Genomic DNA, 18625 nt, shown 5'->3' with positions numbered 1-18625 from the left:
AGGGAGCTGGATTCAAAGTTAGGAAGACCTGGATTCAAATTCTACCTCTGATATACATTGGCTGTTATACTCTTCGAAAGCTACTTACACAATACCTGGAGGCAACGGTTTAAAACTATAAATTACTTCACAGTTGCCATTCAGCCTTCATAAAACGAAGTTCCCTACATGAGTGAAATCACAGATCTGAAATAATTTTACCTCCCCCCTCCCCCCTTCCCAAAGGGAGAAGGATGAGTAGGAGGCTAAGAAAAGATGAACAAACCTAGCATAGGAAGCAGATAAGGGCAGAGTGTAATGGAAGAGAAGCAAGAAAAGGAAAGATAACAGGAAAGGGAAAGAAAGGTTCGGGAGGGTGTTAGAGTCAGGTAGCAGAAACTATAGGAATGGGAACTAATGGAGTGAGGTGGAAAGGAGGCAGAGTGGAAGAGGGGATGAGGGGTCTGGAAGGGGGATAGGGAGCTCAGGCCCCGCCTGGACGCTCTGGGGTGACTCAGCCATGCAGGTTCTTTTCACCTTCGCGCCCCAGAGATTGAGGGGGGGAAGGGGGAAGGGACGGGTTGAGGGGCAGGGAGAGGGCGGGGCTAATCATCAAGGATCTTGTCCAATGGATTGAGCTCGCCCCACCCCCCCAGCCAGAGCTCCGCCCCCTCCCATGCCTAGACAGCTGCCGCGAAACCGTGCTCCCCAACCCAGACGCAACTAACACCCCTTGCCAAACCCTCACTCGCGACCTGCGGGAGGTCTGGAGGGTGGGATCATGGCCGGGAAGTTCCTAGCGGTCCTGCTGCCTCTGCTACTGTGCCTGGCTGGCCTCGTAGGCCTTCTGCTGCTCTTCATCCCCACCAGGGACGTCCGGGAGCCACCAGCCTTCAAGGTACCTGTCCCCGGTCCTGGCCTCTTGCCTTCTCGGGCGGCTGTCCTGCAGCTGCCTCTGTGGAGGAGCGGTTTACGTTCGTTCAAGGCTCGGGACAATGAAACAACCACTGTCATGAGCCAGCGGAGCGGAGTTTTGGGTGGCAGGGGCAGAGCGGAGGAATGGGGTCCCCCACAAGCCCACCAGGTCGGGAGCAGCTCTGGGATCCTTTAAGAGTCCTGCCCCAAGATGCAAGTCTGTTCCATATTGCAGGACTTTTGGTGGGGGTTGTGGCAGTTCCTCCTCCCTCAACCCCCAGACCCTCGAAAGAATCATTTAGGCCGGGTACCAAGGTTCTTCCCACACACAGACAAGGCTGGGCAGGACTGCCCGGGGCTCCCCTCCTCCCAGTTTCTGTCTTTGCTTCCGGGAGGAGCAGAAATGATTGAAACAGCAAACTGGCTGCCAAGTTTTCTTCTGGGAGTTTCCTTGGGGTCTGTCCCCCCATATATGAACAAAGATAACGGAGTTCTGCGTATGTCCGTAAACAGAGTGGGAGGCCTGGACACTCTCATGGCCATGACCAAGACCACCCCAGTTCTCTGACAGTGGATGTGTGGGCCAGGTCATAAGGCTTATTATGGTTTGGTAGCCCAGTTCCTTGTCTCAAAACTAGTTTGTTGCCGGTGACCAGACCCCCTAAGTATCTTGGAATTTGAATGTGGAATGAAGAGGTACTTTTGGTTTTCCTATAAAACAAAATGGGAAGTGCTGTAACCAGCTCTGAGAATGACCACAGTTTTAGCTAATGTTAACATGGCCCAAGTCAATCTGGCAAGCACAGGAACCGTTTTCCTTATGTCAATCTTTTTTTTTTTTAATTGGATCCAAAAGACCAAGGTGAAGAGTGAGCTCTTCACCAGACTGGCTAGTGAGAAGCTCTGAAGGGCAGGGTTGGAGGGAGAGCAGATTCACCTTCAGATTCTGCAAACTTCACCTTTAACCCTTTGCTGGATTCTCCCCCGCATTCCACTGTCTTCCAAGTGACCCAGGTGTTGGGCTGTGTAGTGGGAAGGATTCCAGGATGTGTGTGATGTTTGGATGGGTCACAAACTGTGTCATGAACTCCCGGACAGTTGGGAGTTGGCTGGACCATGATCTGGATTTCCTGATTTTTTTTTTTCTGGGAGAGGAGTTAGGGAAGACTGGGGGCTGGAGATATAGAGGGGAAGTAGAGAAGAGTTCTTCCCAGAGCAGGTGGTTTGGGAGTGACCCATGTATTCATTTATCCTTCTTTGGCCTCCAGGTACACCTTCTTTTGCCTTTCTCTGGGTAAGGGCTCCTACCAAAGAACAGCACATATTGGGGAGGGATCCTGGGGATAGATGGCATATTTGGCATAAGTGGGCTTCCAGGGGCAGTTAGGTGGCTCAGTGGATAAAGCACTGGCCCTGGATCCAGGAGGACCTGAGTTCAAATCCGACCTCAGACACTTGACACTTACTAGTTGTGTGACCCTGGACAAGTCACTTAACCCCAATTGCCTCACCAAAAAAACAAACAAAAACAAAAACTAAGTGGGCCTCCCTTTTTCCATCTGTACAATGGGAATATTCATCCACAGGAGATGACACCTAAGGCTGTATCCACAGTGGTCAGTATTTTAAAATTGAAATTATTTGATCAATTCTTTATGAATTACCAATAAAACAGTTTAGGAAGCCTGTTTTTCCCCATGTGTGTTGCCATAGTTTCCTTTAGCTAAAAGAGTAGGAGTCAAGGATGCTCCCAACCCTAGTCCTTTGCCCTTAACTTTTAGGAGTCTACAGATCCAAGGTAGGGTGAATTTAGAGTTAGGGACCACTTCCATTTTCTCTAAATCCCTCATTGGTTCTTGGTAGTTGGTGGCCTATGGAGCTGAGGATACATAGATTGTGATAGAATCTTGTCTTCTTTCCCTAGAGTCCTCCTGAAATAGCAGTGAACTATAGCCCCACTTCCTCTGATGACTTCCAATTTCTCATCTTCAAAATATGTTGACATAAAAGAAGTTTTGGGGCCTAAGAGAAGCATGAAGGAAGGAAGGAAGGAAGGGAGTGGCTTTGAGGTGACAACACTCAAGCACAATCCTCTCTCAAATGCCACCCCAGTTGCTAATCTTTACTATATATTCCCTTGAACACCTATAGCATGGGAGCACATCTCTGCTTTCTTCCAGCTCATCACTCCCAGGTGGCTGTCAAGGAGAACATCTGGTTCCAGAGCCCTCAATCTTAAGGATACCCCAGCTTCAGCCCATTTCAGTTGCCTATGGAAGTTGGGCTCATGCTCTGTCCTAGACGGGTATACTACTTCTAAACTAGCAAGGCATCCTGCCAGGGCAAGCCAAAACCTGAAACCCTGGGCCACCTGCACCTCAGTCCTGCTGGCCCTACTCCTAGCCACGATCCAAGATACTGATACTTCTTAGCTTTCCAACTGTCCCCTTCTGGGGTGTGGCTGTGTGTGTGTGTTTGTGTGTGTGTGTGTGTGTGTGTGTGTGTGTGTGTGTAAATGGTGGGAGGAGATATTCTCTCTTCCAGGGCCATTTTGAGGTCTAGTTGCTTCCAGGACTTGAGAAGTTTGTGAGCTGGGAGAATTCCCCAGGAACCTCCTGGAACTAAATTCCCTACTCATATTCTCTCCTCTCTCCAGTATGGCATCGTCTTAGATGCTGGATCTTCCCACACAGCTATGTTTGTCTACAAGTGGCCAGCTGACAAGGAGAATGATACGGGCATTGTGAGCCAGCATAGCATGTGTGATGTCCAAGGTAAGGTTGAGCTGGGCAGGGAGTGGCCATGTTTTTTGTTTGTTTTACCCTGGGGTGGGGTAGATTGAGGCACAGTGGAATAGAGATCTAGAGAAGAAGACATGAGTTTGAAACCCAGGAGTCAAACACTTAGACCCCTCCATCCTTGAGATTTTTTTGAAGTGATTTTCAACACTGGATGTTTAAGTTAGAAGATATGGGAGAGTCACTTGTGCAATTTCCCTTCATAAATGCCTCTGGTTTTCTTGAGTTATTTGTGAATTCAGGCTCTGACACATTTAGAGGTTTACACATATGTGTAATAGGCAAATTCTGTTTGATTTCATGTATACTGTACTCACAATATTCCATATGTTGGGTAAATAAGTTATAGTAAACAAAATTGTTTTAAATTTTCTTTTACCCCCCCCCAATTTTTTTTCTTTTATCTGTAATACCATGGCATTCAACATTTTGCAACTTACGTATCAAAATCCATGGAACACACATTGAGAACCACTAGTGTAAGGTCATGGGGTGTCTAAATTGGAAAAGACCTTAGCAATCTGGTCCAATCCTTTCTCATTATATGGAGAGATAAACCTAGGGCTCAGTTACACAGCAATTTAGGGGTAATATTAAGATAATGACTCTGGTGAGACATATCTCTTCTCCCTCTACATCTCCAGTTCCCTCATCCTTAAGACTGAGGATTGGACTAGATGACCCATTTCTGAATCCTATAGGTACCACAGGGACCCCCAGGTTTTGACTTTCAGACCTTAGCCTGAAAGGGGTGGGACTACTGGGAAAATAGGAGAATTGAGAATCTGGGAAAATATATACTGAAATGGAAAGAGGGTAATGAATGAATTAATGTAAAAGTATTTATTCAGGGATATATGCCAGGTACTTTATCTTCTTTCCCCGTCTCTTCCATTCTCATGTGAGCACAGATAGAAAACAGAAGCTGTGAAAGTCAGGGCCTGTCGTCAGACTTAAGGACATGGTTTCCTTCAGACATTGCCCTCCTTTGCCCCTTAGTGTCAGAAGACTTCTATCTCTGCCACTGACTAAATGTGTGACCTTGGACAAGTCACTTCATCCTTTGCTGGGGGGGGGGGAGCATCAGTCTTGTTATCTGTAAAATGGGAGATTTTGGCTTGATGACCTCAAAGTTCCCTTTATAGTACAAGATCTTCTGATCTAAACCAAGCGGATAGAGATGATTAAATTGTGGCATTATGTGCACAGGTGGCACATCCAGACGTGCCTAGGACCTTTTTTCCAGTGTAGGGTGGGGTAGGACAAGACTGGGTGTATGTGGGGGGGGATGGAGGAGTGGTTAGATCTGAACTAATGCTATCCCTAGCCCATGCTACCCCCCACCAGCAAACCTTCTTTGTCTGGACACCTGTGTTAATACTCACCTGGGAGGTGGTATTCAGTTTCTTTGTGCTTAAGGAAAGGAGTGGTTCCTTTGCTTTTCTCTTTTTAAAAAAAAAAAGTGCATTCTTTGTCTTTACATCACCTATGTTTCCCAATATATCCCTTTCTTCTTCCCCTGTCCCACTTAAAGAGCCATCATTTATAACAAAGACTTTTTAAAAGCAAAAAACCCACAAACAAAAAACCAAACCACAAAACCTTTATTTTTTTCTTCAGCTAGACATTGCTTTTCCAGGGATAGGGGCAGATAGATGAAAGAAAGAAGTTTGCATTAGACTTGTGGGCTCTCATTGTCTCTAGATAAAGCATCTCTATGAATGTGACATGGGACAATTTTCTTGCTATGCCAGTCTCGTCTGGGAAGTCTCTCTTCCTCTCAGATTGTGCCCCTTTGTGCTAGTTCTTAACTATACTGTGCCCATTGGGCAAAAAGAAGGCACTACCCCTTCTAGGGTATGGGTTTACAAGTGTTTGATAATCTTGCCACAAGAGAATCTAGGAGGGAGCTTTGCTAGGTGGGCGCATGGTCACCATGCTCCGAGCTAAGGGTTTGGGCTATAGGAGGAAGCCACAGTTTCTAAGAAGACTTTGGAGGTCCCTCCAAAACATATATTCTTCCCTCTCCTCCTTCACCACATGATCTTTATGTCTGTTTCCTGGCTAGAAGAAATCTGGAGGCAGAAGAGAGGGTACAGAAGAGGGGGCAAAAGAGATTAGGAGGCATTTTTATAATGCAATTGAACCTTAAGTTTTAAAATAGTTTATTGACTGTGTGACCCTGGGCAAGTCACTTAACCCCAATTGCCTCACTAAAAAAACAAACAAGGGCAGCTAGGTGGCGCAGTGGATAAAGCACCCACCCTGGATTCAGGAGTACCTGAGTTCAAATCCGACCTCAGACGCTTGACACTTACTAGCTGTGTGACCCTGGGCAAGTCACTTTACCCTCATTGCCCCACCAAAACAAACAAACAAACAAAAAATAAAATATTTTATTGAATTTTCCAAATATATTCTCTCCTTGCCCTTTCCTTATGACAAAAACTTTAAAAAGAGGAGGAAAGGGAGCAGCTAGGTGATACAGTGGATAGAGCACTGGTCCCGGATTCAGGAGGACCTGAGTTCAAATCCAGCCTCAGACACTTGACACTTACTAGCTGTGTGACCCTGGGCAAGTCACTTAACCCTCATTGCCCCACAAAAAAAAAAAAAAGAGGAAAGGCAATTTAGCAAAACTAATAGCCAACACATGGAATAAGTCTGTTATTATATGTAGCATTGGTAGAGCAGAGCCAACATGGCAAAGTTAGGAAATCACCTGAACTCTCCCAAATTTTTCTTCAAGCAACCATAAAATAATGCCTCAATATGAATAATATGAGTTCTGGAGCAGCAGAAGCAACAAAAGGATGGGGAAAACCAATTTTCAAGCCCAAGGTTAGAAAAGTGTGTTTCACTCTGGTAAAAGGGGAGTGCATGCATAAAAGAAGCAAGAAAAAAGTTTATGCAGTGGAGGGGAAAATGGGGGAGGTGCAGGGGAGTAAATGAACCTTACTCTCATCAGAATTGGCTAAAAGAGAGAATAACATACACACTCAGTTAGGTAAAGAAATCTATCTTACCTTCCAAGAAAGTAGAAGAGGAAGGGGATAAGGGGGGGGGGGTGTGTGTGATAGAAAGGAGGGCAGATTGGGGGAGGGGGAAATCAGAAGCAAAACTTTTCTGGAGAGACAGAATGAAAGGAGATAGAGAACAGAATAAATGGTATAGGGAGCAAATAGGATGGAGAGAAATACAGTTAGCAATAGTAACTGAAAAAATCTTGGAAGCAAGCTTGTCTGATAAAAGCCTCATTTCTCAAACATATGGAGAAATTAATTAAATTTATTAAAAATAAGAGCCATTCTCCAAGTGATAAATGATCAAAAGATATGAACAGTTTTCAGGTAAAATAATTACAGCTAACTATAGCCATATGAAAAGAAAAGAAAGATGCAGGTCAAAACAATTCTGGGGTATTAGCTCCTACCTATTAAATTGGGTAATAGGACAGCAAAGAAAAATGACAAATACTGTAGGGGATTTGGGGAAAATGAGACATTAATACACTGTTGGTGGAGTTGTAAACTTATTCAACCATTCTGTAGAACAATTTGGAACTATGGCCAAAAGGATAAAAAACCATGCATACTCTTTGACCTAGAAATACCACTACTAGGTTGTATACCAAAAAAGGTAAAAAACAAAAAGAAAAAGATCCTATATGTACAAAATATATTTATAACAGCTCTTTTCTGGTGGCAGAGAATTGGAAATTGAGGGGATTCCCATCAATTGGGGAATGGCTGAAGAAATTGTGGTATGTGATTATGATGGAATATTATTGTGCTATAAGAAATGATGAACAGCATGCTCTCAGAAAAAGCTGGAAAGATTTACATGCGCTGATGCAAAGTGAGATGTACTATGTACAAAGTAATAGCAATATTGTAAAATGATGAGCTATGAATGACTTGGCTATTCTCAATAATATAATGATCCAAGACAATGCTGAAAGACTTATGATGAAAAATGCTATCCATCCCCAGAGAAATAACTGATGGTGTCTGAATACAGATTGAAGCATAATTTTAAAAGGGGCGGGGGTGTCCAAAACAGTGCAGGTGGCATCCAAGCAAGCCAGCAGTGAGACCCCATGGCCCCAGCACAGTAGGCCAATGGTGGGGCCCCACTCCCCCAGCACAAGAAGCTTGAGACAGTGCCCAGCTTCACCATAGGAACAAATACCAACATTAATATAAAAATAAGTCATAAAATAGGCTGGACAAATGAGCAAAAAATCAAAAAAACAAACCCTAATACAGAAAGTTACTATGGTGACTGGTAAGATCAAAACAAACTCAGAAGAGGACAAGTCATAATGACTACATGTGAAGCCTCAAAGAAAAATGTGAATTGATCTCAGGGCCAAATTAATAAATTTAATTGAACTCCTAGAAGAGCTCAAAAATGATTTTAAAAATCAAATAAGAGAGAAAGAAGAAAAATTGGGAAAAGAAATGAAAGTAATGCAAGAGAATCCTGAAAAAAAAAGATTCAACAGCTTGGTAAATGAAGCACAAAAAAAATGGACAGAGATATACAAAAATTCACTGAAGAAAAGAACTCATAAGAAGTAGAACTGGCCAAATAGAAAAGGAGGTACAGAAGTTCACTAAATAATTCCTTAAAAATTAGAATTTGCGGGGCAGCTAGATGGCACAGGGGCAGCTAGATGGCACAGTGGGTAGAGCACCGGCCCTGGAGTCAGGAGTACCTGAGTTCAAATCCAGCCTCAGACACTTGACACTTACTAGCTGTGTGACCCTGGGCAAGTCACTTAACCCCCATTGCCCCGCCAAAAAAAAAAAAATTAGAATTTGTAGGGCAGCTAGGTAGCACAGTGGATAGAGCACCGGCCCTGGATTCAGGAGTACTTGAGTTCAAATCTGGCCTCAGACACTTAACACTTACTAGCTGTGTGACCCTGGGCAAGTCACTTAACCCCCATTGCCCCGCCAAAAAAAAAAAAATTAGAATTTGTAGGGCAGCTAGGTAGCACAGTGGATAGAGCACCGGCCCTGGATTCAGGAGTACTTGAGTTCAAATCTGGCCTCAGACACTTAACACTTACTAGCTGTGTGACCCTGGGCAAGTCACTTAACCCCCATTGCCCCGCCAAAAAAAAAAAAATTAGAATTTGCAGGGCAGCTAGGTAGCACAGTGGATAGAGCACCGGCCCTGGATTCAGGAGTACTTGAGTTCAAATCTGGCCTCAGACACTTAACACTTACTAGCTGTGTGACCCTGGGCAAGTCACTTAACCCCCATTGCCCCGCCAAAAAAAAAAAAATTAGAATTTGCAGGGCAGCTAGGTAGCACAGTGGATAGAGCACCGGCCCTGGATTCAGGAGTACCTGAGTTCAAATCTGGCCTCAGACACTTAACACTTACTAGCTGTGTGACCCTGGGCAAGTCACTTAACCCCAATTGCCTTGTAAAAAAACAAAAAAAAAAATTAGAATTTGTGAAGTGGAAACTAAAGACATCAAAAAACAACAAAACAAAGTCAAAAGAAAGAAAAAATAGAAGAAAATGTGACATATCTCATTGGAAAAGTAAATAAATAGAAGAGAGATAATTTAAGAATTATTGGACTAAGGGCAGCTAGGTGGTGCAGTGGATAGAGCATTGGCCCTGGAGTCAGGAGTACCTGAGAGTTCAAATCCGGCCTCAGACACTTAATACTTACTAGCTGTGTGACCCTGGGCAAGTTACTTAACCCCAATTGCCTCACTAAAAAAAAAAAAAAAAAAAAAAGTATTTTATTATTTTCCAGTTACATGTAGAGATAGTTTTCAACATTTGTTTATATAAGATTTCCAATTTCCAATTTTTCTCCCTCTCTCCCCTCCTCTAGATAGCAGGTAATCTGATATATATAATAACATTAAACATATTTCTGCATTAGTCATGTTATAAGAGAAGAATCAGAGCAAAAAGTAAAAACCTCAAAAAAGAGTAACAACAGCATTAAAACCAAAAGAAATAGTATGGTTCAATCAGCATTCATATTCCACAGTTCTTTTTTTTTTCCCTGGATTTGGAGAGCCTTTTCCATCACGAGTCCTTTGGAACTTTCATTTTAAGAAATTATTAAGGAAAACTGCTCTGATATCCTAGAACCAGAGGGTAAAATAAAAATGGAAAGAATCCACTGATTACCTCCTGAAAGAAATTCCAAAATGCAAACTTCCAGGAATATTATAGACAAATTCCAGAGCTTCCAGGCCAAGGAAGAAATACTACAAGCAGTCAGAAACAATTAAAAGATTGTGGAGCCACAGTCAGGGTTACATAGGATTTTGCAGCTTCTACGTTAAAGGTTTGGAGGGCTTGAAATGTTATATTCTAAAAGGCAAAGGAGCTAGGGTTACAACCAAAAATCACATACCCAGAAAAACTGATTATAATCCTTCAAAGTGGAATTCAATGAAATAGAGGACTTTTAAGCATTCCTGATAAAAAGACCAGAGCTGAACAGAAAATCTGATTCTCAAATACGAGATTCAAGAGAAGCATAAAAAGGTTAACAGGAAAGAGAAAACATAAGGGATTCAATAAGGTTAAACTGTTTACATACCTACATGGGAAGATGATACTTGGAATTCTTAAGAACTTTATCACTTTAGAGCAGTTAGAAGGAGTATATATAAACAGAGGGTGTGGGTGTAAGTTGACTTTGATGGGATGATAGCCAAAAAAACAAAACAAAACAAAATTAGGAGTGAGAAAGAGGCATGCACTGTGACAAGAGGGAAGGGAGAGGTAAAATGGTGTAAACTATCTCATAGGAAGAGGTGCCAAAGACCTATTACAGGGGCAGCTAGGTGGCACAGTGGATAGAGCACTGGCTCTGAATTCAGAAGGACCTGAGTTCAAATCCCACCTCAGACCCTTGACACTTATTAGCTATGTGACCCTGGGCAAGTCACTTAACCCCATTTGTCTCACCAAAAAAAACCCAACCAAACAAACAAACAAACAAAAAAAGACCTATTACAGAGGAGGGAAAGATGGGGATGAAGTGGACAATGCTTGAACCTTCCTCTCATTTGAATTTTCTCAAGGAGGGAATAACATACACTCTCAGTTGGGCATGGAAATCTATCTCACCTGGTAGGGAAGTAGGAGGGGAGGGAGATAGGGGGAGGCGGGGAGCACTGATAAAAGGGAGGGTAGATTGGGAGAGGTGGTTGTCAGAAGCAAATCATTGGTGAGAAAGGGCAGGGTGAAAGGGAAGAGAGCCAGAGAAAGTCAGAGAGAGAAGGATAAATTGGGGGGAGATAGGATGGAGGGAAATTCATAGTTACTCATCATGAATAACCATGAATGTGAATGAGATGAACTCACCCATAACACAAAAGTAGATAGCAGAGTGGATTAAAAACCAGAATCCTACAATATGTTGTTTACAAGAAATACATTTGAAGCAGAGAGACACACACAGAGTAAAGGTAATGGGATGCATCAGAATCTATTATGCTTCAGCTGAAGTTAAAAAAGAAATCAGGTGGGTCAGCTAGGTGGTACAGTGGATGAAGCACTGGCCTTGGATTCAGGAGGACCTGAGTTCAAATCTGGCCTCAGACCCTTGACACTTACTAGCTGTGTGACCCTGGGCAAGTCACTTAACCCCCATTGCCCTGCAAAAAAAAAAAAAAGCAGGTGTAGCAATCATGATTTCAGACAAAGCAAAAGCAAAAATAGAACTAATTAAAAGAAATAAGGATAAATAAACAAAAGAGATAAGGAAGGGAACTATATCTTGTTAAAAGGTACTATAAACAATGAAGTAATAATAGGACAAAACATATATGCACCAAATGGTATAGCATCCAAATTTTTTGACTTAATAGTATTTTGTTTTTTTCCGATTACATGTAAATATAGTTTTCAACATTCATTTTTGTGAGATTTTAAGTTCCAAATTTTTCTCCCTCCCTCCTTTCCCTCCCTGACCCCTTCCCAAGACAGCAAGCAATTTTTTTAAATTTAAAAAAAATTTTTTTTTTACATATAAGGTATTTTATTTTTTCCGTTACATGTAAAGATAGTTCTCAACTTTTGTTTATACAAGCTTTACAATTTCAGATTTTTCTCCCTCCCTCTCCTCCCTCCCCCCTCCCCTAGACAGCAGGTAATCTGATATAGGTTATATCTATATATCTATATACATATACATATACATATAGATATACACACACACACATATATATATATATACACATAATAACATTAATCCTATTTCTGCATTAATCCTGTTACAAGAGAAAAAATCAGAGCAGTGATGCAAAACCTCAAAATAGAAAAAAAAAAAAGCACCCAAAACAAAAGAAATAGTATGGTTCAATCAGCATCTATACTCCACAGTTCTTTTTTTTTTTTCTTGGATTTGGAGATCCTCTTCTATCATGAGTTCCCTGGAACTCTTCTGTACCATTGCATTGGTGAGAAGAATATAGTCCATTACAGTAGGTCAACATTCAATGTTGATGATACTGTGTATAATGTTCTTCTGGTTCTGCTCATCTCACTCATCATCAGCTCACGTAAGACCCTCCAGGTTTCTCTGAACTCTTCCTGCTCATCATTTCTTACAGCACAATAGTATTCCATTGTATTCATATACCACAACTTGTCCAGCCATTCCCCAATTGATGGGCACCCCCTCAACTTCCAATTCCTTGACAGCAAGCAATTTGATATAGGTTATATATGTATAATCATAGCATCCACATTTTTTTTTAAGTGAGGCAATTGGGGTTAAGTGACTTGCCCAGGGTCACACAGCTAGTAAGTGTTAAGTATCTAAGGCTGGATTTGAACTCAGGTACTCCTGATTCCAGGGCTGGTGCTCTATCCACTGCACTACCTACCTGCCCCTAGCATCCACATTTTTAAAGGAAAAATTAAATGAGATCCAAGAAAAACTTGACAATAAAACTATACTAGTGGGGGGTTTCACATTTCCTCTCTCAGACGTAGATAATCTAACCAAAAAATAAGCAGGAAAGAAGTTAAGGGAGTGAATAGAATTTTAGAAAAGTTAGATATGATAGATCTCTGGAGAAAACTGAATAGGGATAGAAAGGAATACACCTTTTTCTCAGTGGTACATGTTATCTAAACAAAAATTTACCATGTATTAGGGCATAAAAAAACCTCACAATCAAATGCAGAAAGGCAGAAATATTAAATATTTTTTAGATCATAATACAATAAAAATTATATTCAGTAAAGGGTCATGAAAAGATAGGTTTAAAATGAACAAGAAACTAAGTAATCTGGGGGCAGCCAGGTGGCACAGTGGATAAAGCACCAGTCCCGGATTCAGGAGGACCTGAGTTCAAAACTGGCCTCAGACACTTGACACTTATTAGCTGTGTGACCCTGGGCAAGTCACTTAACTCTCATTGCCCCACACACACACACACACAAAGAAATATATATAAAAGAAACTAAGTAATCTAATTCTAAAGAATGAGTGGGGGGCAGCTAGATGGCGCAGTGGATAAAGCACCAGCCCTGGATTCAGGAGTACCTGAGTTCAAATCCGGCCTCAGACCCTTCACACTTACTAGCTGTGTGACTCTGGGCAAGTCACTTAACCCCAATTGCCTCACCAAAAAAAAAAAAAAAAAAGAATGAGTGAGTCAAAGAACAAATCATAGAAATAATAATTTAACTAAAAAGAATGACAACAATGAGACAACATACCAAAATTTATGAGATGTAGCCAGAGCAATACATAGGAGAAATTTTATATCTCTGAATGCTTACATCAATAAAAGAGAGAAATGGTAGATCAATCAACTGGGCATACAACTAAAAAAAACTGGAAAAAAAGAACAAATTTTTAAATCTCCAAGTAAACACCAAATTGAAGACCCTGAAAATGGAAGGAGAGAGTAATAAAATTGAAAGTAAGAAAACTATTGAACTAATAAATAGAACCAGGAGTTGGTTTTGTGAAAAAAACATTAAACAGATAAACCATTGGTTAGTTTGACTTACAAAAAGGAATGAAGAAAACCAAATTCCCAATAGAAAAAATAAAGAGAAAATTAAAGTAATTATTAGGGGCTATCTTCTTTAATGCCAATATATCTCGCAAATCTAAGGAAAACGGATGAAGATTTATAAAAATATAAATTGCCCAGATTAACAGGAAAGGAAATAGAATACTTAACCCTCTTTTAGAAAAAGAAATTGAACAAGCCATCAATGAACTCCCTAAGAAAAAATTCCCCAGGGCCAGACAGATTCACAAGTGAATTCTACCAAATATTTAAAGAATAATTAATTCTAATACTACATAAACTATTTGGTAAAATAGGCAAAGGAGTCCTACCAAATTCCTTTTACAACACAAATGTGGTTTTTCTAATGACTTATTTTTTGGGTTTTGTTTTTTTTTTTTTTGCTTTTTTGCTCAGGGCAATGAGGGTTAAGGGACTTGCCCAGGGTCACACAGCTAGTAAGTGTCAAGTGTCTGAGGCAGGATTTGAACTCAGATCCTCCTGAATCCAGGGTCAGTGCCTTATCCACTGCGCCACCTAGCTGCCCCAACAAATATGGTTTTGATGTCTAAAGTAGGAAGAGCAAAAATGGAAAGAAAACTATAGACCAGTTTCCCTAATGAGTATTGATATAAAAATTTTAAATAAAATACTAGCAAGAAAATCGCAGTAATATATCACAAGGATAATATACTATGACCATATACCAGAAACACAGGGCTGGTTTCCTAATAGGAAAACTATCAGTACAATTGGCCATATCAATAACAAAAGCAACAGAAATCACACAATTAGCTTAATAGATGCAGAAAAAACTTTTGACAAAATACAGCACCAATTCCTATTAAAAACACAAGAGCATAGGAATAAATGGAGTTTTCCTTAAACTGATAAGTAATAACTATCTAAAACCATCAGCAAGCATTATCTATAATATGGATAAGCTAGAAGCCTTTCCAATATGATCAGGGGTGAAGCACGGATACCCATTATCACTACTATCATTCAATACTGTACTAGAAATGCTAGCGATAGCAATAAGATAAGGAGAAATTGAAGGAATTAGAATAGGCCATAAGGAAACAAAACTATTTTTCTTTGCAGATGATATAATGGTATACTTAGAGAATCCTCGATAATCAACTGAAACACTAGTTGAAATAATGAACAACTTTAGCAAAGTTGTAGGATATAAAATAAACCCACATTAATCATCAGCATTTCTGTATATTATCAATAATCCAGCATCAAGAGTTAGAAAGAGGGGTGGCTAGGTGGTGCAGTGGATAGAGCACTGGCCCTGGAGTCAGGAGTACCTGAGTTCAAATCCGGCCTCAGACACTTAACACTTACTAGCTGTGTGACCCTGGGCAAGTCACTTAACCCCAATTGCCTCACTAAAAAAAAAAAAAAAGAGAGAGATAAAAGAGTTAGAAAGAGAAATTCCATTTAAAATAACTGTAGACAATATTATATGCAGTGTTCCAAACTCAGCAAAAAATTGAGGCAGGTGTATTCTCATATCTTTTCTTTAGGGCCAAGCCTGGTCAATATAATTTCATAATATTCAATTTTAATTTTTCTGTGATAGTTCTCTCCATTTACACTGTTGTAGTCAGTATCTATATTGGTTTTCCTGATTCTGCTTACTTAATTTTGCATTAGTCCATATAACTCTTGTTTTTGTTTTTGTTTTTTTGGTGAGGCAATTGGGCTTAAGTGACTTGCCCAGGGTCACACAGCTAGTAAGTGTCAAGTGTCTGAGGACGGATTTGAACTCAGATCCTCCTGACTCCAGGGCCAGTGCTTTATCCACTGCGCCACCTAGCTGCCCCCCATATAACTCTTTTCAAGTTTCTCTGTATTCCTCATTTCATATAACACAATAATATTCCATTCCATTCAAGTAATTTTTTTAAGCCATTTTGCAATTAAGGAGCATCTACATTGTTTTTAGTTCTTTGCTACTTCAAAAAAATCATGATATAATTATTGCTATATTTTGGTGTAGAGGACCTTTCCTGAGGTATGTTGAAATCATTTCTAATAGTAAGGAACTAATTGTTAAATTTTTAGTGCTAACTAAAGTTAAAGCTAAAGACACCTCAGATATCTGCAACTACACATGAAAGCTTGTTTTATGGTTTTGTTGATTGTCTACACTTAAGAAAGTGTTAATAATTCAGATTAAACATGAAAGTGTTTTGTGGTTACATTTTTTCCCAGAGAGAAGGTTGTTAAACATTTACCAACATATCTTTGGACCTTTTTATATATACATATATATACATACATATATATATTTATTTATTTGTTTGTTTGTTTGTTTGTTTGTTTGTTTGTCAGGGCAATGAGGGTTAAGTGACTTGACCAGGGTCACACAACTAGTAAGTGTCAAGTGTCTGAGGCCAGATTTGAATTCAGGTCCTCCTGAATCCAGCACCAGTGCTTTATCCACTGTGCCACCTAGCTGCCCCTGGACCTTTATTTTTTATCACTGAATTCTTTGAGTTATAGGCCTACAGTGAAATTTCTGGATCAAAGAGCATGGGCATTTTAATGAGCAAAAAGCCTTTCATCACCTTTTAAACATAATTTCAAATTGTTTTTCACTCTGATTATACCAATCTATAACTCTACTAACAGTGTATTAGTGTGTCTACCTTTTCACAAATCTTCCAACCTTAACTATTCCCATACTTTGACATGTTTGCCAACTTACTGAGTGTGAGATTTGATTTTCATTTTCCTTCTTATTAACAGTGATTTGGAGCAATCTATCATATGGTTGTCAATTGTTTGAAATTCTTTTGAGAATGGTTTATTCAGTGCAACTAGGTGGTACAATGGATATGCCACAGGCCTTGAAGTAAGGAAGACCTGAGTTGAATTTGACCTCAGACACTTACTAGCTGTGTGACCCTAGGCAAGTCGTTTAACCCCACTTGTATCTTGAGAGAGAGACAGAGAACTGTTTATTCATATCCTTTAGTCACTTATCCATTGAGAAATGGATATGTGTATGTGTATATACATATATACAAATAAATAGAGACATATTTGTTACCAACACCTGTCGATTATACCTTTGCAACATATCTCAAATATGGCCCCTTCTCTCCTCTGACACTGCCTGTGCTTCAGTGCAAGCCTTCTCATCTTACTCCTGGACTATTATAATAACCTGTCAGTAGGCCTGCGGGCCTCAAATCTCTTTCCATTCCAACCCATTTGTCATTTAACCATGTGATCTGATCATGTCAATCCCTTACTCAATAAACTCCAATGGCTTCCTGTTGCTTCCAGAAGTCAATACAAAGCACTGTTTGGCATTCAGAGCCCTTCATAATCTAGCTCCCTTCTACCTTTCTAGGCTTCTTTTTTGGTTTTTGTTTGTTTGTTTTCAGGGCAGTGAGGGTTAAGTGACTTGCCCAGGGTCACACAGCTAGTAAGTGTTAAGTGTCTGAGGCTGGATTTGAACTCAGGTCCTCCTGAATCCAGGGCAGGTGCTTTATCTACTGCACCAGCTAGCTGCCCTCTAGTCTTCTTATACCTTACTCCTTGACACAGACTTTTCCATCCAATCACTCTGGCCTCCTAGCTGTTCCACAAAACTGACCCTCCATCTTTCTTTTCCAGGCATATTATCTGGCTGTCCCTCATGCCTAGAATGCTTTCCTTCCTCTACTCCAACTACTTACCTCCTGGCTTCCTTTAAGTCCTAGCTAAAATTCTACCTTCTACAGGAAGCCTTCCCAAACTCCTCAATTCCAAGGTACTTTTTTTTTTTACAGGGCAATGAGGGTTAAGTGACTTGCCCAGGGTCACACGGTTAGTGAGTGTCTGAGGCTGGATTTGAACTCAGCTCCTCCTGAATCCAGGGCTGGTGCTTTATCCACTGCGCCATCTAGCTGCCCCCATGCCTCTTAATTCTGATGCCTTCCTTCTTTTGATTATTTCCTGTTTATCCTGTATATATCTTGCTTTATATCTATTTGTTTGCATGTTGTCTCACCTAATAGGTTATAAGCTCCTTAAGGGCAAGGAATGTCTGGAATGTCTTTTACTTTTTTTTGTTTCCCCAGTGCTTAGCATAGTGCCTGGTACATAGTAGGTGATTAACAAATGTTTATCAAATAAATGAATTTTATATACATACATAAATATCCACTTTGCCAAGCTACCACCTGTGTCTATGTATGTATTGTGTGTGTGCATATGCATGCATGTATGTGTGCATATGTATAAGGCAGCTTGGCATAGTGGCCTGGGTTCAAGTCCTACCTCTTACACATCCTGGTTCTCAATACTCTAGGCATTTCTTTAACACTCTAAATTGCAGAGAAGTGCCAATCTGCATTAGTAGAGTGAGTTTCTTCTCCTGGAAATTCTCTATACCAATTAAATTATAGGTCTAATCCCCATCCCTATATTTATTTAAGTTCTTAAATATAAAACCTTTATCAGTGATATTTAATGTAAAAAATATTTTTCTAATAGTCTTCCTTCTTATCATAGTTGTGTTTATTTTGTTGGTGCAAAAAGCTTTAAATTTCATGTAGTCAAAATTATTAATTTTATCTTTGTGATCACTTCTGTCATTTGTTTGGTTAAGAATTTTCCAAGTTCTAGGTGGTGCAGTGGATAGAGCACCAGTCCTGGATTCAGGAGGACCTGAATTCAAATCCAGCCTCAGACACTTAACACTTACTAGCTGTGTGACCCTGGACAAGTCGCTTAACCCCAATTGTCTCACCAAAACCCCCCCCAAAAAAAACAAAAAAAAGAATTTTCCTCCTAGGGCCACTAGGTGGTGCAGTGGATAAAGCATAGGCCCTGGATTCAGGAGGACCTGAGTTCAAATCTTATCCCAGACATTTGACACTTACTAGTTGTGTGACCCTTGGC

General features: G+C 40.5%; 1 protein-coding gene across 2 annotated transcripts in view; it reads left to right on the top strand.

The window, feature by feature from the left end:
• Positions 1-652: 652 nt before the first annotated feature.
• The window catches only part of ENTPD2 (ectonucleoside triphosphate diphosphohydrolase 2), a 33836-nt gene continuing 15863 nt past the window's right edge, over positions 653-18625 (top strand). For both annotated transcript variants that reach the window (XM_043980154.1, XM_043980153.1), the window contains exons 1-2: positions 653-877; positions 3551-3668. In XM_043980154.1, coding sequence (XP_043836089.1) covers positions 761-877; positions 3551-3668 — 235 coding nt within the window. In that variant the 5' untranslated portion in view covers positions 653-760. The remainder of the gene's footprint in view (positions 878-3550; positions 3669-18625) is intronic.

Source organism: Dromiciops gliroides, chromosome 2, assembly GCF_019393635.1.
Source record: "Dromiciops gliroides isolate mDroGli1 chromosome 2, mDroGli1.pri, whole genome shotgun sequence".
In the NCBI taxonomy this organism is placed as follows: Eukaryota; Metazoa; Chordata; class Mammalia; order Microbiotheria; family Microbiotheriidae; genus Dromiciops; species Dromiciops gliroides.
The sequence above is the reverse complement of the archived record's forward strand: the minus strand, read 5'-3'. Positions and strand labels throughout refer to the sequence as shown.